The sequence below is a fragment of the Gracilinanus agilis genome, chromosome 2 (assembly GCF_016433145.1).
Source record: "Gracilinanus agilis isolate LMUSP501 chromosome 2, AgileGrace, whole genome shotgun sequence".
NCBI classification, from domain to species: domain Eukaryota; kingdom Metazoa; phylum Chordata; class Mammalia; order Didelphimorphia; family Didelphidae; genus Gracilinanus; species Gracilinanus agilis.
The window spans coordinates 142,278,296-142,299,721 of record NC_058131.1 but is presented as its reverse complement, the minus strand read 5'-3'; the positions used below and the strand labels follow the sequence as shown (position 1 = coordinate 142,299,721).

General features: G+C 38.8%; 1 protein-coding gene across 1 annotated transcript in view; it reads left to right on the top strand.

Annotated features, from left to right (window-relative positions):
- RALGAPA2 (Ral GTPase activating protein catalytic subunit alpha 2) overlaps nucleotides 1-21,112 on the top strand; it is a 477,726-nt gene extending 456,614 nt beyond the window's left edge. The window contains exons 39-40 of the mRNA XM_044663434.1: nucleotides 17,636-17,675; nucleotides 21,026-21,112. Coding sequence (XP_044519369.1) covers nucleotides 17,636-17,640 — 5 coding nt within the window. The 3' untranslated portion in view covers nucleotides 17,641-17,675; nucleotides 21,026-21,112. The remainder of the gene's footprint in view (nucleotides 1-17,635; nucleotides 17,676-21,025) is intronic.
- Nucleotides 21,113-21,426: the final 314 nt, after the last annotated feature.

Sequence of the window (21,426 nt, the reverse complement as noted above, 5' to 3'; positions counted from 1 at the left end):
TGGCTACCAATATACGATATAGGATAAACAAGCATGGATGAGTTATCAATAAATTTTGGGGGGAACACCCAAGTCAATGAAATAAACCATTTTCTCCTTCATTCCAAAACTGCAAATGGCTCCAAAAGCCATAGCCCACATGAAGGGAAGCCAGCACCTGCTCTAACCAGGTGCAGGGGTAAATGTAAAGATTCTCTTCCTCTTGGGAAGGGGAAGTATTTGTGTAGGGGAAAGTTGAAAAAGATATGGGATAGATTGGGTCATTTTTTCCTCAAAAATTTCGTAAACATACTCACATAACCTTGTAATACAAAAATATATACATATACAACTATGTCTGAGAAGGAAATATACTTCAAGTAGGGAGATGAGGTTTCTATTCTCTGTATATCCATCGAATCATAAAAGCTAATGAGTTTTATATTCATGGTCTTATATTTAACACATGGGCAATTTGAGCACAGAGCAGTGAAGTGATTTTACTTCTTGATATTGAATCTACTCATCAGTAAACTATGCTCTTTTTCTATCTCAAAAAAGGAGAAAATTTCAAGCAATTTTGAGTTGTCTGAGAAAAGTATTACATACAAATATAAATGATCATATATTATTGTCCCCTCTGGTTGAATATGACAGGACTATAGATAATGGTTGAAGAAGGGGTGCATTCAAATTAAATCAGATTCAAATAGTATTCTACAACAGACTACAGGGGAAACAGCTTATCAAAATAGTGTCATCCCCCTTCCCCAAAGATTGGGGAATGATTAATTAATTAAACGGATTTCTTTCCTTCTAGTTAATAAGGCTTGCAAACTCGGCGTCATTCTTGACTCTTCACTTACATTCATTCCACATATCCAATCTGTTGCCAAGTCTTGTTTCTACATTCATCTCTCAGGTTTACACACACCACATCCCTCCGGCAACACTGCCACCATGCTGGTGCAGGCCCTAATCACCTCCCACCTGGACTAGTACAGCAGCCTTCAGACTGGCCTCCCTGCCTCGAGTCTCTCTCCCCATCCAGTCTATCTTCCATTCAGCTGCCAAAGTCACTCCCTGACACCATCAGCTCTTGGCCCTCAGTACCTTCAGGATCAAACATAAAGTCCTGCTAAACTCTGAAAGCCTTTTACAGTCTGACCCCTTCCTGCCTCTCCAGTCTTCCTCCACAATCCTTCCTTCCACAAACTTCCAATACAATGGCGCCCACCTTTTTCCTGGGCCCTGCACATTTCATTGCCTCTCCCTTCTAGCCCTACCCGGCTTCCTTCAAGACTCCTGGATTCAGTCTTGTGGAGCCTTCTCTTCACGCCTCCGCTCCCCTTCTATTCGTGTCTTCTCTCCAGATCGAAGACCCTTGGTTCTGTGTAGAGCTTGTACGTACATAGCCGGTGGTGGTTGTCTTACACCATATGGGCAACAGGGACTGTGACCTTTCTTTTTTCCCTCAGGGCATAGCTCAGGCCCAGGTATACAGTAAGTGCTCAATAAATGAGGTTTTTTATTGTAGTGCTGACTGACTGACTAGATACCCCTGGGAGCTTCTATTCTATATAATTTTCAAGCACAAATTAAATTTCATGATGATTCCAAAACTGTCCTTCGTCTCTGTATCTCACTCAGAACTTCCTGTATATTTATCAATGTCCCATTCTGTACTTCTACTTAGGTATTTAATTGATGTTTCATTTTCTTCCATCACTATCACTACATGCCCATGCCTTCCTGATTCTCTTTCCAATAAAAGCTTTCCCTTACACCAACACATGATAAGCAAGACAGACACATGATCTGTGTAGAAATGCACGTCTTAGTCTATGCCTCTAATCTATCTGGCTGCTGAAGTTGTGATGGGTCCTTGCATTGAGCTGGGCCTTGATTTTTCTTCATTGGTAAAATGAGGGGGTGAACTCATTAGCCTTCTAAGATTTCTTTTGTAAATGAAAACTACTGGGAACAAACTTCTGAGCAAATATAATTTATTGCAGATCCTCATTTCACATCAATCCTTGGTCTGCAGGCATGGAGCCTTTCTTGACAAAACCCTGAGCTTTGAACTGAGAGGACATACTGAAGGCAGGCACAAACTTCTATTGACAAAGATATCTATAACAAATTCTACAATTATTGATAACTGATTCTCAAATAGTTATTTAATAACTGGAAGTATGTCTTCCTATTGAATCTATTATAATTGTAATTTATCATTAAAATATTAATTATCTCATAGGGTTACATGCAGAAAATAAACACCTATACAGAGGCAAAAAACAATGAATATAAACCAAAGTTACATAGTTAAATTATCTTTTACACTTCTAGTTCAAAATCTATGATCCTATGATCAAACTTTTTAATTCTTTCAAAGTTATTGCCTTTTACATTATTGCTGTCATTGAATAAATTGTTCTAGTTCAGCTCACTTCATTCTGCATTAGTTCAAACAAGTCTTCCCATATTCCCTAAATCCATACCTTTTCATCAGTATATTTTTTTATTCTGCCATTCCCCAATTGATCAGCACCTACTAGATTTCCAAGATTTGCTACAACAGTAAGAGCAACTATCAATATTTTCGTGCATTAAGGCTTTTTCTTGCCTCTGCCTAATAGTGGCTTTTTGAGTATAGTTCCAAATTGCTTTCCAAAATGACTACACTAGTTCATAACTCCTCCAACAGTACATTAATGTTATTGGCATATCCAAACTTCCCCTTGCCAATAATTGTCCTATTTCCTTTTTTATTTTTTTTTTACAATCTGAGATGAAATGGGATCTCGGAGTTACTTTAATTTGCATTTATCTAATGATTAGTCATTTGGAACATTTTTATATGTTGTTACTATTTTGAAAGCTGCCTTTTATCATTTCTCTGTTGAGAAATGGTTCTTGTTCTTATATATTTGAATCATTTTCATATAAGTCTTAAAAAGCAAACTTGTATCAAACAACTTACTGCAAAGATTTTTTCCCCTGTTAATTATTTCCCTCTGGGAACAAACTCACAATTAAGGATTGTGCAAAGAGATAGAAGATAGAGTCTAGTTGAGACCAGAATCCTCAGGGGAGTGAACCTACAGCTACTGAAAGAAAAGCCAGGGATTGAGGCCTATTGTAGAGTCTAATACTAGCTACCCCATCTAGATCACAGTAGTAGCAACAATACCTAAACTACAAAAGGGAAAAGACAAAACAAGGCCTAAGCCAACCTACCCAAAAGACAGAAAGGAAGTATGTCAAGAACGAAATTGCAAACCCAGAAATGAGACTGAAAAATCTGAATCAACAGAAGCAATCATCAATAACAAAAAAGTATTCTGAGTTAAGAGATGCCTAAGAAGTAAACTTACCTAAGAGATGCCTAAGAAGAGGGTCACAGCCCCACAACAATTATATGGAACACCTCAGACAAATAAATGAGTGGCCACAAGGGTAAAAAAGTGACTGAAGAAAGGAAAAGAGAGATTAAAAAATGAAATTTTAAAAAGAAATTAAAGTTCAGGAACAAAAATTAAAATAGGATCGGAAGAAAATATGGAAAACCTTACTCAATAATGGACTTTCTGAAAATAGAGTGAAGAAAACAATCCAATGTCACAGCAAGAAATATTAGAACAAAGTTAAAAGACTGAAAAAAATAGAAAAGGTAAGGTATCTTCTATGTGAAACTGACCTAGAAAACAGATCAAGGAAGGAGAATTTAAGAACCATTGGATTCTCTGAATACCATAAATAAAAAAAAAAATCTGAAAACTAAATTTCAAGAAATTATAAAAGGAAACTGCTCAGATCTATTAGAACCGGGGGGGGGGGGGGGGGGCACAGGGGGAGGAAGAAAATAAAAAGAACCTGTTGTTCAGATCCTTTAAAAAAGTCCACAAATTGAAAACACTTATAAATATCATGACCCAAATCCAGAGCTTTTGAGTCAAAAATTAAAATAAAGAGGTCAAACACAGAGGAACCCAACACAGTCAATATTATACAAGTTTTGGCAACAAGTAATTTTAGGGAAAGAAAATCTTGGAATACATTCCAAAAGACACAAAATAAAGGAATAAAATGAAGAACAATTTACCCTATGTAATTGCATTTAATCCTGTTAGGATTCAGGAGACAACAGGGAGAAATACAACTTTAATGAAATTAAAAGCTTCCATACGTTCCTCAGTGAAAAGACCAAATCTGGAGAAAATCTTTAAAATGCAAACAGAAATCTAGAACAGTAAATGAGTTTGAGCAATTATGGCTATAAGTCATTATATTAAATGTACTTAAATTTTAATAGGAACAGAAGAGACAAGTCAAGTCAGCAAACATTTATTTAGAACATTTATGTACCATATCTCATGCTAAGCACTGAGGATGCAAAGAAAGACAAAAACAAGAGCCATAAAACTCAGACCTTACTCATAAGGAGTCCTCATGTCAAGAAAAACACAGGATCAGAGTTTGCTTTTGTTTAGGGATTATACTTTATGTTGACTCTAAGAAAAAAGAAATGTGAGGGGAAAGGAATACACTAAAGAAGAAGAAGAAATTTACAATATCACATAAAATGAGTAGAAGAAAATGAGAACATACAGACATAGAATGAAAAGTCTAATGGCCTCACTCTTACCTGAACCATATAAAGGAGGGTTCACAAACATGCACAAAGTTCCATGTAGAACTTCTAATTAAACTCAACAAAAAAACACAAATATAAAAGGAAAAATACTTAGTAGGAGAGGGAATAATTCCAAACAAAATAAAATCCAACTTCAGAGGGTGGATTATAAAACATATTCAAAAGAGAAAAAAGGTGTAAGCATCACAGATTGGAGTCTGAGCTGGACAAAGAAAAAAGTGGTTAATATTGATCAGATTTTTTTCTCCATCTGTAATTCTTTGTAAATAATGGAATGGGAGAGAAAGAGGTAACAGTATAAGGAGACTTGCAGAAAGGTTTCAAAAGTAGAAAACAGTGATATGTTGTTTGTTAGGAACATACTCAAAACATAAATATTCATATCAGGTTTTAAAAAAAAGTCACACCAGCAAAATTTAATAAGCTTCAAGTAAATTTTAAAAAGTATGGCTGAAAGAGATAAACAGGAAACTCCACTTAAAGATACCATAATAATGAAATCATGCTTATCATATATTTACCTAATATCATAGCTTCAAACTACTTGAAGAAAGAGTTCATTGAATTACAGGGAAAATAGACATTATATTAGTTGTGGATCTCAACGTGATCCATTTTGACATAAACAAATCTAATAAAAAGATAAATAAAGAAGTTAAGGGACTAAATAGAATTTCAGAAAAGCTAATTACTGAATGGAGAGAAAGGAAACTTATTTCTCAGTTTTGTATGTCAATAATTGACTTTGTGCTAGGATATAAAAACCTTAGGAGCATTGACTTCATTTTTTTGTCTTTTACTTCATTTCTTCTATCTATTCCTGAGTCCTTATGCAGGATTTACTTCCTTAGATGCTTCTTTCTTTCCCTCCCTCCCTCACTCTCTTTTCTTTTGACATTCACTGTCATTCCTTACCACTGCACCCCCACTTAAATAATTTTAAAAAAATAAATAAAATCCTTATATGCATAACCTAACAGAATAAGTTTTGATATTAATGTCCAAAAATATATGACTTATTCTGCAGAGGAGAAGAGTTGGGTGATGCTTTTTATCTTCATCTCCCCTCAAGATTTGTCATTACATGTTGGAGGGGATGTGGCAAAATTGGGAGGTTAATGCATTGCTAGTGGAGTTGTGAACTGATCCAACCATTCTGGAGGGCAATTTGGAACTATGCCCAAAGAGCGATAAAAGAATGCCTGCCCTTTAATCCAGCCATACCATTGCTGGGTTTGTACCCCAAAGAGATCATAGATAAAAAGACTTGCACAAAAATATTTATAGCAGAGCTCTTTGTGGTGGCAAAAAACTGGAAAGCAAGGGTATGCCCTTCAATTGGGGAATGGCTGAACAAATTGTGGTATATGTTGGTGATGGAATACTATTGTGCTCAAAGGAATAATAAACTGGAGGAATTCCATGTGAACTGGAAAGACCTCCAGGAATTGATGCAGAGTGAAAGGAGCAGAGCCAGAAGAACATTGTACACAGAGACTGATATATTATGGTGAAATCAAATGTAATGGACATCTGTACTAGCAGCAATGCAATGACCCAAGACAATTCTGAGGGATTTATGGAAAGGAACACTATCCACATTCAGAGGAAGAACTGCAGGAATAGAAACACAGAAGAAAAACAACTGCGTGGACACTTGGGTTGATGAGAACATGATTGGGGATGTAGACCTGAAAAGACCACACCCATGTAACTATCAATAATGTGTAAATAAGTCTTGACTGACCACACCAGTGGAAATGCAAATTAGCTACCACAGAAGGGGAAAGGGGTGAGTTGGAGGTGGGGGGAGTGAAGGGTAAAGTAAAAACATGACTTATGTAACCAGGGAAATTTTTTCTAAAAATAAAAAATTATTAAAAAAAAAAAGATTTATCATTACACTGATCAGAATTCTAGTTTTTTTTTTATATTTTTCTTCATAATGTTGTTGTCATGGTATAAATTATTCTGCTAATTCTGTTCAGCATCAGTTAATAAGGGTCTTCCCAGTTTTGTCTGAAACTGCAGATTTTGTCCCTTCTAATGACATGGTAATAGTTCATTACATTCATATGCCATGACTTGTTTAGCTATTCCCCAATAGGTAGGCATTCTCTTACAAGTGAGGAGAGTATTTCTAGCATTGGGAACAAGCAACACAAAGACAAGAGATGGTATGTTATGTGAGAGGATCAACAAGGAGACTAATATAACTGATTTATAATCTATGTGGAAGGAAGAATGTTTTTTTTAAAAAATTATACAATTATACAGGTCCCAAATTATAAAGAATTTAAGTTCTACAGAAAAGGACTTTATATTTGATCTTAATAGTAACAGGGAGCCACTATGTGAGAGGGGTAGTAAAGAAAGAAATTACAAGATTTGCTAGGGATTGGATTTGTGGGTTGAGCAAGAGAGAAGTCAAAGATGACTTGTAAACCCAGCAGGGACTTTCAGAAGGCAGAGAAATTTCAGAGTGGAAGAGGAGCTAGGAAGAGATAATATTCTGCAATGGACTGGTTGTATTTGAGATGCCTATAGGACATTCAGTTCAAAATGACCAACAGGCTCTTGGTAATGTGGGACTAGAACTCAGGAGAGAAACTAAACCTAAATAAATAGATCAGGGATTACCTGCATAGGAGTGTTAATTGAACCCATGGGAATAGGTTAGATCACTAAAGTGAGAATATAGAGAGAATGACTGAATAAATTGTGTCTGTGAATTTAATGTAATGTACTTTCTCACCTCAGCTTCTTAGAATCCCTAATTAACTTCAGCACTCAGCTTTAATACCATCTCCTACTTACGACCTTTCCTGATTCTCCAAAATGCTGGTAGCTTTCAACCCTCCCAGAAATTACCATATATTTAATATGTGTATACTTTTAATGTGTACATTTTCTTTTCCCCAATATACTGTAAGCGCTTTGAGGACAGGAACCTTTTCATTTTTGTCTTAATGTCCCTGTGTCCCTGTGCCTAGAACTGTGCCGCCACTTAACAAATACTGAATAAAGGTTTATTATTTGTTTGGAATATTACTGGACCATAGGAAATGATGAAAATGGAAAATTCAGAGAAATTTGCAATCCTATATAAACTGACATGGACAAAGTAAGGAAAACCAAGAAAACAATATATAATTTATATAAATATTTCAGTAAGTCAATCAATAAATATCTATTGAGCTCCTACTAGGTGCCCTGCAGGCATTGTGCAAATTACTAGAGATACAAAGAAAGTCCCTGCTCTCTGGAACTCTCAGACTAACAGTGGAAATAATATAGAAAAAAAATGTATAAACAAGCTATAAATGAGATAAATTTAAATTTTTTAACAGAGAGACAGCCCTAGAATTCAGAAAGATCAGAAAAGTTTCCTGTAGCAGGTGGAATTTTAGCTGGGACTTGAGAAGGAAACTAGGAAAGCCAGGAGCAGAAATGAAGAGGTAGAGTGTTCCAGGCATGGGGACAGCCAGAGAAAATGCCTAGAATTGGGAGATGGACCGTGTTGTTCAGGGAACAGAAAGGAGGCCAGTGTCACTAGATTGCAGAGTATGTGGCAGGGTATGAGGTGTAAGAAGACTAGAAGGAGGCAGGCATGTTATGAAAACCTTTGAACACCAGAAGTGACAGGGAGCCACTGGAGTATATTGAGTAGGTGGATGACATGGTCAGATCTGGCTTTGGGAAGATAATTTGATGGCTGCTTGGAGGATGGACTAGAGTGAGGAAGACTTTTAACTGGGAGCTCAAACAGCAAGCTAGTGCAGTAGTTTGGTCATGAGGTGGTGAGACCTCTTCTGGCATTGTTAGAGGAGAGGAGACATGTGAGAGATGTTGGAGGGAAATGAAAATGATAGATCTTGGTGAGAAGTTTTATATAGAAGGGGGAGGGGGAGAGACGGGTTGGCAGGTGGGGCCATGAATGACCTCTCCATAGTGTATCTGAATGAAGGATAGGAAGATAATGGTACTCAAGATAGTAACGGGGTAGTTTGAAAGCAAGGATGTTTTAGGGCAGGGGTCGGCAACGTATGGCTCTTGAGCTATATCTGGCTCTTTTGAGGGCCAGATATGGCTCTTTCTGCAGGAGCCATAAAGTCAATTTTTTTTCAGGCGCTGTTACAGGAGCACACACTGTGAGCACTGTACGGCTCTCACGAAATTACATTTTAAAAAATGTGGCGTTTATGGCTCTCATGGCCAAAAAGGTTGCCAACCTCTGTTTTGGGGGAAAGATGAGTTCCATTTTGAACATGTTGGGTTTAAGTTGTCTATTGGACCTCCAGTTCAAGATGTTAAATGGGCAATTGGAAATGCTAGGCTAGAGGTCACCAGAGAGGTTAGGGCTAGATAAGTGGATTTGAGAATCATTAGTATAAAAATGATAACTGAATCCATGGGAGCTGATGAGATCACCAAGAAAAATGGTATAGAAGGCAAAAAAGAAGGCCTAGGATAAGGCCACATGGGACACCTTTGGTTAGCAGTTATCCCCTGGCTCACAATTCAACCAAGACTGAGGAGACAAAAGATAAGAAGAAAACCAAGAGAGAATGGTTTCTCCCCCTAAGTCCCCCCCAAAAGAAAAAAAGAACCTAGAGAGAAGAGAATATCAAGAAGACTATCAACAGTGTTGAAAAGGGAGAGATAAGGGAGGAGACCCAGTGGGGATGGATGGATCAAGTGAGGATTTTTTTTTTTATGATGAGGGAGACATGGACAGTTTTTAGGCAGTAAGGAAAACAGAGACAGTGAGAAGAATTGTTGGCAGTAGTCTGAGAGAAGTTGAAGAAAAATGAGAGAGTAGGGATCATATGAGGGGAAATCTGTTGAAAAAGTCAGGATATAATGGAATCACTTGACACAGAATTTTAGAATTAAAAAGAGACCTTACTGGTCATTTAGACTTATTAGTTCCAAAAAGGAATGGCCATTGCAACCTATTTGACAACTAATCATCCAGACTTTGCTTGAAATAATTAGGTAAAATCCATTAACTATTGAGGAAACCCATTCCATCTATGTGCTGATTGTTAGGAAGTTTCCCCTGACTCAGATACTCACATGAATCTGTGATCTGATCAATTTGAATGTTTCCTCCAATGATACAGATTTCAAGCTATCCATTCATGCCAACCTCTCCTATGCTATTCTACTATCCTGTACTATTCTTAACCATATTCTCCCTTAAGTTTTCCAAAGCAGAGCAACCCCATATAATGTAAAGGCCTTTTCCTTTTTCTCCTGACATTATGTCAGTGCCCAGTATGTGCTCTGATTGTCCACCTGCCACCCGTAGTCTTTGCTATATCAGCCCTTTTCTTCTTCCTATCATAATTCCTTAAATGACATCTATTATTCCTATTCTTCAGAGTTTCTCATTGGTTATATGTTGCAGCCTTTCCACACACATCATGGCCTGCACTGTTCTTTATGTGACATTAAATTCTAAATTTTTCAGAAACTGTTGTATCCCACATCTCATTGCATACAATAATGCCAATAGAATAGTTACATCAAAAAGATGGACCTTTACTTTGATGGAAAACAGTGATTTCCGAAAGCAATCTAGTCTCCTCTTCTGGGCCCAACTCATCATTTGTCTGTGTTCTTTGCCTCTCGTATATATGGAGCTGGGCAAGCTCTATGTGCCTTTTTTGGGTCAGCCATTGTGATAAGGACTAAGGATACATGTGCCCCCTCCAAAAAAAACAAACATTTTTTTAATACCTACTCTCAAAGAATTGAAATGTTCTCATCTAGCTGAAATTTATTTCCTGGTACTTTCTACTTATTGCTCCTGTTTTTGTCATCCAGTACCAAACAGAACAAGTTTAATTCCCCTTTCACATAATGCTTGAAGGCAGTTATCATGTCTCTCTGGGTCTTCTCTTTTCCAGGCTAAACATTCCCACTTTTAAAAGCCAATTTCCATATGGTATAGACTCAGGATCCTTTACCTCCATCCTAATTGCCTTCTTTCAGATACTCTACAATTTGTAAGTATACTTCCTAAATTATAGGTCCTAATGGGAATACAATACTCCACATGTAATCTAACAAAAGCAAAGAAAAGAATATTTTATTATCACCTTATTCTTGGATTCTCTTCTCTTAGTATAGCTAACAAAATTTTTATTTCTTCTAGTTTCCATATCATATTGCTACATCGGATTTAGCTTAAAGCCCACAAAAATCCGATCTTTTTGATGAAAATCACATCTAGCCATGTCTTCACAATTTTGTACTTGTGAAGTTGATTTGTTGATCCCATGTAAGTCTTTATATTTATGTATTGAATTTCAACTAATTATATTTAGCCTAGTGCTCTAGCCTGTGAAGATAATTTTGGATCCTGACTGGTCATATATTTTATTAAATTATTTCTCCCAACTTTGTGTCATTTTCACAAAATTTGACAAGTATGCCAGTTGTAGTTTTATCCATGCCATTTATAAAAATGTTATAGCAAGGGCCGATTAAGGGAAAAAAAGAGGATTGGGATTTCTGTGGACTCTAAGCTCAGTATGTGGCATTGTGATTTAGAAGACTCCATTAGAGACCATCAACTATTATAATGCCCTATCTACCCTTTTAAATATTTATAAATCCACTATACTATTATTGACTCTAGCCCATATCTTTACAAATTCTCTATAAGAATAGTATGAGATAATTTATTAAATTCTTTTCTAAAATCTAGATAAATTATTAATTGTGTTGAAAAAGGAAATAAGATTAGCTGGGATGAAACCATACTTATTAAAAGTATGTTGGGTTTTTGTAATCATCTTTATTTCCTTTTCTAGTTGTTCAATAACCATCTCTTTAATTGGCCATTCTAGAATTTTCCCAAAATTGAAATCAAACTCACTGGCCTATAGTTTTCAGACTATTGTTTTCCCTTTTTTGAAAAGTGGGACATTGCTGAGCCTTCTACAGGTCTCCAGTTGTAGTTTTCACATTCTCTACTCTTTCAGACATCACTGATAGTGGCCTCAGTAATAAATCTTCTGTTTCTCATTCTTCTTACTAATCTTAGATATTAACTGCCTATTAGCCAGTTTAGTTTGTTCTTTCTCATGCAAAGATCATTCTCTTTGGCAGAGAAAACAGAACCAAAATATAGCCTTGCCTTTTTTCTGTTGTCAGTTGTCATTAACTCTAGACCATGATACTTTCTCCTTTTTTTGATCCTTTGCTCTCTTCCAATGTAGCTTTAAAAAAAACCTATTTTAACCAAATAGCCTGTCTTTAGATTTCCTCTCTAACCTCAGCTCATTCAGAGCTATAATAGACCTGACAATATCCTTAAATGGCAAGCTTTAAGCTACTTATTCCTGCTTCCATCATTTGTTCTCATATCATTTTAAAAAGTCTAAATTGGAGAGTGAGTTCTTTGTGCATACAAACCAGTCGCTTCAGATAACTCATCTTTACTCTTCATGAGAATTGTTTCATCTGCATCTTTAGAATTCCATTCTTGAGAGGTTCTCATCCCTCTTGAGCTTCCCTCTTAGAATTTCAGTTCATGGAATCTTACCTGTCCTTCCTTTGAACTCTTTGAAATCTTCTCTCCCAGATCTAGGTCATTTTTTAAACTATTTCAGGCTGCTCTTACTTTTTCTCAGTCTCATGCTTTCTGGGGTCATAGTCATTTCCACTCCAGGATTTCTATCTGTAATGGCAACCAGGTCCTCTCTGTCAGGGAGAATCAGATCCAGAAAAAGGGTGTACTCTTATTGGCTCCTTTACCTTTTGAAGGATAACATTTTCACTAATGCAAGTGAAGAAATTATTGCCTCTTCAGCTTTAGGAAGAATTATAGAATTCTCCTCTCCCTGTAATATCATTTCTATGCATCAGGTCTCTGAATATTTCTCTGAGAGTTAAAATTTATAGCATTCCCAGACAAGAGGGGAAAAAATCCACAATCAGTCAGAACATTGTTATACAACTCAGGTGGAAGTTCAGTTATTAATATTGTGCTTCATAAAACAAAATAATAATAACAACAACTATGAGCATATCCTAGAAAATCATTTTTCTAAAACCAGTCAGTTTCTCCTTCACATGTGTATCAAGTTGAAAGTGAATTCAGAGTTACTTCAATTAGAAGAAGAGGAGGAGTCTTTTCTACTCTAATGAGGAGAGAAAGGCATTAAAAATTGTTTGGACTTTTGATAAGAATGACCAAAAAAAATTACCATTTTTGTTAAAGTACTTTTCTTATCACAACCCTGAAATAAGTAACGCCATCAAGTAGTACTAAGCAGCTACTGCTACAGTCAATTAAACATTTGATCTTGAATCAGGAAGGCCTATGTTCAAATCCAGCCTCTGACCCTATCTATATGTCCTGAGGCATACAGATACTCTCAGCCTCAGTTTCCTCTTTGACAAAATGAGGATAACAAAAGCAACTACCTCCCAGGATTGTTATAAGAATAAAGTGATATTTATAAAGTACTTTTTAAACGTCAAAGCATTATGTAAATGCTAGCTGTCATGAATTAGAAAGCTGAGGCTCAGGCTGCCCATGATGAAATGGATGCTGATTAGCAGAACAGGGATTTTCTGATCTCTTTAAGTCCAGTGATCCTTCTAATTCAGCACCTTGCCTCCTCTTCTAACTGTAGCTGCATATTCACCAAGACATCCCAAGGAGGTAGAAATGTTTATGATTAAATAATAATTGTGATGGAGTCTTGCAGCTGAACTTGACTTCCAATGAAATAAATTTTGTAAACATTTTCTCTGTACAGGATCAAATGACTCTTAAGACAAGTTAAACTTGGTCCTATGACTTTTATGTGGAGAAGCAAGTAAATAATTTCTCCACCACTTCATTCTCCTATTCTTAGTCCATGATCTACCCATTTTGTCCAGCTGTCCTAGCTTCCAGCTACAGAACCAGAATTTCAGGGGTAGGGACCAAGCCTTAGAAAGAGGTAGCCAAGCCCTGAACCAGGGCCAGTACACGGCCACTGCTATTGGAGTGGAAATGTTGGGATGAGCCTTTAGGCCATTTGGAAATGTTAATCAATCTGGATAATTCCCAGAGGTCTTAGGTTGCCAACCCATACAATAGGAAATGTTGGAGTTGAGTTTGTAGACTGAATCCAGCTACTACCTGCACCTGTTCCCTCAATCAGAACCATTCCAAGAGATCTGAATAGCCCAGGCAACCATCCTCAGTGAGTTTTTAGATCTCCAGCTCTTTCTCCATCACTTCATTTAATATTCCCCTTACATTGGGAGCCAAACCTGCTGTTCATTCCCACCTCCAGCTACTAAAATGGATTCTGTCCCCTTATTTACTTAAACCAATTTTTCAGTATTTTGTGATGTGTTTAGTTACAAGAGTTTGGAAAGAGCATCTTCCACCAAGGTGCCAAACTGATTTTCCTAAAACACAGGTCTTACCATTTCACTCCTGTAGTCAGTAAATTCCAGTGGCATTTAAAGTTCTTTAAAAACTGGACCAACTATCTTTTAATATATCACTTGGCTGTATGGCCCCTGTGGTCCAGCTATGGCTATGGCTTCCCTGATGTTCCTCCTATACAATGCTCCATCTCCCCTTTCTTTCTTTGCCTTTGCACTGTCTTCCCCATACTTGGAATGTTTTCTCCTTACTTTTTTCTTTGAGAGTTCCCACCAAACATAGGAGACCCACATACCTTATTTTTAATTCATTTTTAATTTTCAGTGAACAAAAATCCATCTTTTCTCCTTCCTACCTCCCACCATTATAAAAGAAAACAAAACCAAAGCCTTGTAACCAACATGTATGTCAAGCCAAACAAATTTTTTCCATTAGCTTTGTCCAAAAGTAATGTCTCTATCTGCATTCTTGAGTACATCACCTCTCTGTCAGAAGGACCCACATACTTTAACCTCCTAATAGAGCAGTACCTAAGAAACTTAGTTTATTCTATGCTTTGAGCAATCCTTATAAAACCAGACAAGACAAACTACCAAAAGCCTAGCTTCTCTCAAATATACTGTAATTAGAAAAAGTTGCATGGATTGAAACAAATTCCTCATTTCTATTATTACTTTCTGCGTTTTCCAAACTTATATGCCTACCTAAATTAGAGAACATTCTCTATGAAAGTTATTTCCAGAAAGCAACTGCAGGCTGCTGCCCTCTTTCCAGGATGCTTCTTTCGTGTGGTTCAGCTCCTTTGCCTCTCTTTTGAGGCAATTGGTATTTTCTCCCAAGCTGAAGTGAGTAGCACTTTGATGGTCAAGGTTCCAAGTGCATGTAGGAAGTAGGAGAAATATATGGAAAAGGTAAATAAGTGGGCTTGTTCTTCATCAGTGTGACACTTTCACTATCCAGAATCCAATTGTAAGGTATTTTTTTAAATTTAGTAGTAACTGACATATTAGCTTTAATGAGTATCAATCCCAGAATCTTAGAATTAGAAGGGACCACTGAGACCATGTTCTACCTTTTCACAAGCTCCTACAGAAAACAACCATAAGACAAAAACCTTTTTAATTAGCTTCTCTGGCTTCTTGTTAAGTCATACATGCAGTCTTCATTCTATATTTATCCATTTAATATGGTGTAGCATGTATTGCTTTCATTTATAACAATTCCTAGACTCCTCCAAATATTTGAATCTTCTGAGATACTGATTTTTAAAAGCTTATTCTTTAATACTACTATGCCATTAGAAAGTACTCTCATATGCATCATCTCATATGAGATGAGATAAAATAGTACATGTGTTATTAGTTCCATGTTATAGTTTTAAAAATTGAGACCTCAGAAGTTATTTAAAACCTGGATATAGAGCCAGGCCTTCTGACTCCAAGTCAAATATCCTCTCTACTGTACCATGCTGTTTCTCTCCTTCTAACCCATTTTGTCTTGCCTACTGATTCATAGCCTCGAGGCACTCCTGATTTCATGTTAAGGGCATGTGATGCTTGAGCTCCCTGGAATAATTCAGACCAATCCCAAACATGGCTGTCTCTGCATCTCCTTAACTCAGCTACAGATTGGCAGTTATTGAGACATTCTCTTTGGTCCAGCATACATACCACATCAGCCTGTGTCTGGGGAATATGCTGGGGAGAGGAACAAACCATTCCTCATCAGCAATTACAAAGAAGTCCTTTATTGTTAGCTGTACCATCTGTTTTCCTGGTTTCTACCACCATATCCTGTATGCATAGCCAGGACTGAGACAGTTGGGAAAGAGATCAACACAGCACCTTTGAAAAGGCCTTGGGTGCCAATACTGCTACCCCAGTGGAGGAAATCTTCAGTAGCAGTAACACCACCTAAGGGGAAACTCCCATCGCAGTTTATTTCTCTCAAATATTCAGTTAGTGGATGGTATTTAGAAATTGTTTCCATTAGGGGAAAGAGAGCAAGGGAAACTGAGAATTAGTGTGACCTTTTGGGGAAAAGGATAGGCTTTTCATTTACAAAAGGTCTTAAGTGCTCACTAAAATTAAAAGGTTCATGGAGGCAGTTAATTGGCACAGTGCTAGGACTTGGAGTCAGGAAAACCTGAGTCTTAATCCTGCATCAGATACATGCTAGTTTTGTGATCCTGGGCAAGTCACTTAACTTCTCTGTATTTCAATGTTCTTATTTGTAAAGTGGAAATATTAATAACTTTTGCCTAATAGAGTCTGGGTGACGTGCAATCAAATTACTTCTATAAAGTGCTTTGCAGTCCTTAAAGCACCATATAGTATTATTGTTGTTATGGAATATGTTTATTACTACCAAAAATGTGTCTCAAAACCAGAGCTGTTAAATTCCATCATGTCTATTAATGATTGTTTTAGAAGGAACAGTATTATCACCCAGGCCTGAAGGGTCTTCTTCTTGAACCACAACAATAACACTTTTGTATTTGAAATAAAGGTCAGTAATACAACTTGCTGCCCCTGTTATCAGCTTCATTCTGGTTAAAAAGGAAAAAAAAGTCTTTTTCACTAATATTTTGGACTCTATAACTCTCTTCTTTTTGTCATTATTCATGGCTATACATTTGTCCTTATATTAAAATCATAGTAGTGCTGCCTGAAGAGAGACCTTTTCAGTATGTTTGGAACTGACCCCACCACTGTGCCAACCTTTACAGATGGGGTCAGCAGGAAAATCCAAGTTTACAACTGTGGCCAAATGTAGACAATGGCACACATCACTGATAAATGTCTTTTGTCTAGATTAGATTGTAGTCATTAGACACTGAATACAGCAGAGGGGTTGGGGGTGCTTCAGAAAGGGAATACACCCCTAAGGACAGTTCACAAGGGATAAGTTGGAAGTGGTGGGAAAAGATTAAAAACTTAGCTGAAAAATGTTAAAATGCTGAAACTTTCTCTTTAACGTGGGGTCACCGCTAATCTTATTGCCCTTTTCATCAGAAAATAGCTCTGCCTTTGGGGTTCTCCTTCCAAATGTCTTTTTCCTTATTCTTGAGTGGTTTGGATATTGGTTATCAGGCTGGCCATTTCCTTCCCTCCAAGATAGTGGCATTGGGTGGCGACAGCATTTCCATAGAAACATGCTGTAGATGCTCTAAAAGCTCTAGAGCCCTTCGCCGCCCAATACCACTGCTTTGGAATTGCATAGACAAACCCACGATAGTCACTGCTGAGCTCGGTGGGCCTCCTTTGAATTGGAGAAATTCTTACTGCAAGCTCTGCCTTTTGACTCTCTCTGGACACAACCCGTGAGGGTGGCGGGTAACTCGGAGGCTAAGTAAAAGCTTTTAAATGTGAATCCAGGCTTCGAAGAGGCTGTGATGCTGCGGGACGCTCAGGTTTTATTCGTGTCTTATTTCATCAGAGCATAGACGGGCCGCCTGACGCTACTCCGATCCCACCACTTGTGCTCGAGGCCCAGATTGAAGCAAGAGTTCATGCTCGTTGCCCATGTACAGGCTGCACATGAGGTCCAGCTCTGCCGTGCCTCTACTTATGTGACTTTGTGTTCTTTCCCTTCAGATTAGAATATGTAAAGGTCTCGGCCCCGTAGCTGGCCAAGGTAAGGCTGACCCTGCCCGCGGGCTTGCTCGCTCTCTCTTCAGCACGGCTCTCCTGGGCCCTCTCTGGCCCTCTCTGGCCCTCTCTCCCTTCCACCCGCTTTCATCCTCTCCTCCAAACGGGGCATTCCAGGCACCAGGCTGGAAACGAGGCTCCCACACAGTCCCCACCTGACCAAGTCCTGCTGCCTGGCTGCTCCTGACAGGCTCGCCCTGTCCCTGCATGTCGAGCCTCCACGGAAAACGCATACTTTGTCTTTCTTCTGCTCCTGTTTGCTTCAGGCGGAATCTGACACCAACACCTGCCATACTGGAAAATGTCTTTGTTGCTCCCACTTTTGTTTGAATTGCTGCAGGGGAGCCAATGGGAGTTAAGTCCATTTACTTTTTTGTTGCCTAAGCACCATGGAATAGGATCTTGAGATGGGGCCCGATAAGAAGCGGCACGTGCTGTGCTGGCCCTTTGAGTTAGCTCCGCTTAATAAATGCCTCCCTTTCTGGGGAGGGCAGATTGCCGAGCTTGGGCTGCTGAATGGAACAGCTGGGGGAGGAAAAGGAAACAAAGGAGGGGAAGCACAGAGTGCCCTGAACCTGGAGATTGGGGGTGCAGTTTAGGACCCAGAGAGCAGGCCGGCCACACGCCAGGTGTGACCTTTGCAAGCTTCTCCGTTCTGCTTGTTTGTCTGGGCACTTTCCAAAGTGCTGATCGAATGGAAGCGGCATCCTGGCTGGATGCACTCTCTGGTAGGCTGGGTTTAGGCAGAGGGGGCTGCTGCACCGAATTAACTCCTTGAGATCTGATTCCCAGATGGATGAAGCCTTTGACAGTTAAAAAAACAAAATTTAAAAACCTGCCTTTCTGAGGAAAAAATGAATAGATCCGTGGACGGGCCCATATTGTAGCTTGTTAGAAAAAACGACCTAAGAACAATTCATTCATTTCCATCAAGTTGCATAATGATTTGATTTGACAGTTTAGCTTAGTAGTCTAGTTTGTGGAGAACACCACTAATGTTATTCAGAAGAACAGAAATTTACTCTAAAAAACTGACCTGAAAGTTTTTTTTTTCTTAGTGATGGATTAAGCCCAGATTTTTTTAATTGCCCCAGATAGAGCTTCAAGTTGGCCACTGAGCGGAGGACGAGGCCACCCATTTCAGATGACCAAATTCATGAACATATTTCTAAAATCTCCTTCAGAGGCTGTAAATTTCATGCAGTTACTCATTTGTCCACATGTATGTGTGTGTACTCTTGTTTTCTTTGACCAGCCATGAAGTGGCTCAAGTATGTTATCTGAATAGAGTCCCAAGCTTCTATTACAAGAAAATGGCCAAGTCATTAGAGTTCATGCCAGACAGCTTGCAAGTGGAATTATAATATTTGTATGAAAGCCTTTATCTTTTGTGGTTATTGCTTGCTCATTCTGCAGCTGCTGTCTCCCTATCAATCAAAACGATTTAGTGGGAGCTTCAAGGTTGATTGCATAGTTAAGGTCTTGCCAGAAGAAAGTTTTTGACTGATGGAATGTCCAAACTCTAAAGGCTCATGGAATGCTGTGGGTGATTCTGGGTGCTGAGGTGCGGCTTAGCCTTTTTACGGACACGCTTTTGCCTGTTTGAACTGTACAGCTTCTCGTAAGCACAGGAGCCCTATTGTTAAAGAGCTTGCATGAATATTGCTTGAGCTTGCCCAGTTGGCAAAATTTGTATTATTTTGACCATCTGCCATTCTGCTTAGCTGTAGGAACGCAAGCTACCCTCCTGCTTTCTCCCTGGGGAAAAAAATCAGAATGTTCCTCCTCCTAATCCAGAGCTAACAAAGGTCTACTTTTTCACAGTTAACTTCTTTAAACACCAACACACATTTTACATTTATTTGCAAAAGAATATTCTTCCCTTTTCTTTCCCTACCCAAATCCCCTCTCTAAAATATACATCTGGTAAGTGATAAATGATTCTAGTTTGTAATGTGAAGTTGCTCATACAATTGCTTAAGTATTAAGTATTTCAGGATGGAAAATTGCCTGGAATTAGCAACTGAGTCATAGCATGGTGGGTTTTTTTGTTTTTTGGTTTTGTTGAGGGTTTTTTTTTTTTTAGTTAAATGCTAGTACATTTCATTAGCATGCTCATTTGATGGGGAGATGCATTTTAATGATCCTTCTTTGTCCTACTATGACAAAGTATGGCTCCCTGTCTTTGTCATAGGCAGCCTGATTTTAAAGACAAAACTAGTGGGAGGGAAACAGAGAGCTCTCGCTCTCCTCGCTTTACCAACTTGACCGAATGTCTAAGTTTGGCCCAGAAGAAATAAGAGAAAGCACATGTCCCTCTGCAATTGTAGCCCTTTAAACTATTGATTTTTCAGCACACACCGAGGAAGTTGCTACTAGCAGTCTCAGCTTGTTCTGTGTGCACTAGAAATTGTTGGAAAAACTGATTTTCAGACTGCTTAGTGACAGTCTCAGACCAGACTAATGGAAAGATACAGACTATGCATGAAATAACCCCCTGTGATACGTTCTAAAATCAAATGAGTCTGAAACACTAACTGTTGAAAAGCAAACCCCTGAAGAGAAGCCACCTTAATAACAGGATGGAATTACAGCCCCTGAACATTTTCCTTATGGGGAAACCTGGGCTGTGACACAAGGAAGGCTGATGAAATGGCCTCCTCGCTGACAATCGTCCTGGGGAAGGCCGGGCTGCAGCAGCAACAACCTCCCTCTATTGCAGGAGACATTCTTGTATTCCTCTGAGCATGATTAGAAGTGCCCTGGGAGAAGCTGAGAGCTGCAGATGGGCATGCTTTAAGCTTATTCATTTTTTCCAGAGGTAAATGGCTATATCCGCTTGTGTTCTGGTTCCAACAAGCTCTTTAATTCTGACCTCTAGTCATGGCCACCTTGGGGAAATAATGGAGTTGTGAGTGAATGTGCCCAATATCGATGTGTAAACATGCGTAGATGCCATCGGCACCAACAGGAATTCACTAAGCTTTGCCTCAAGTTTCTAGAGGCCTTCTGGAGTATCCCCGTTTTATAGAGGAGAAAACGGAGGCGTGCAGATTGCAGGACCAGGATTCCAGCCCATGTCCTCTGCTATCCCCCGCGGTGTGGCTTCTGCGCCACATGCCTGCCCCACACTTAAACACTCCCCAGAGATCTCGCATAAAGGCAGTACTGATGCGCTTGATGCCCGTTTATGGGAGAAGCTAGCCAGAGGCCCCCGCAGAGCGGAGCCCATGCATGCTCCCATTTCCCATCAGCCCAGCCTTCTTCATTCAGGTCATGACAGAAAAGTAACCGTTAACGCCTCTTTCCCTTGTCCTTCCTCTTCTTTCTTTGCAGAGAGTCTCTCCACCAGTGTGAGTGCCGACCTTCCTGTTTCTGGCGGGACAGAGCCGGCTGCTCAGACGTCTCCCTCACTTCCTCGCGCCCCGAAACTCAAGAGCTCCGGAAAACTTCGCCGCTCTGCCAGCGCCCTCAGCAAGTCTTCCAATTAAAGGACATTAGAAACTGAGTCAGCTCAAAGAAAATGTTTGCACCAACACCAAAAACAGGCTGTCAGTGATTGTCTGAACTTCACGGCATAATTTCGTGCTATAAAATCACAGTTCCTTTGAAGAAGAAAAGAAAAATGTACCATCAAACACATTTCACTTCACTCTCCCTTGTGCACTGTTTGTGACTAGACTAGGAACAGCAAGGGCAAGGAATCCTACATGGTTCTTGGTGTGTGTCACAGGTAA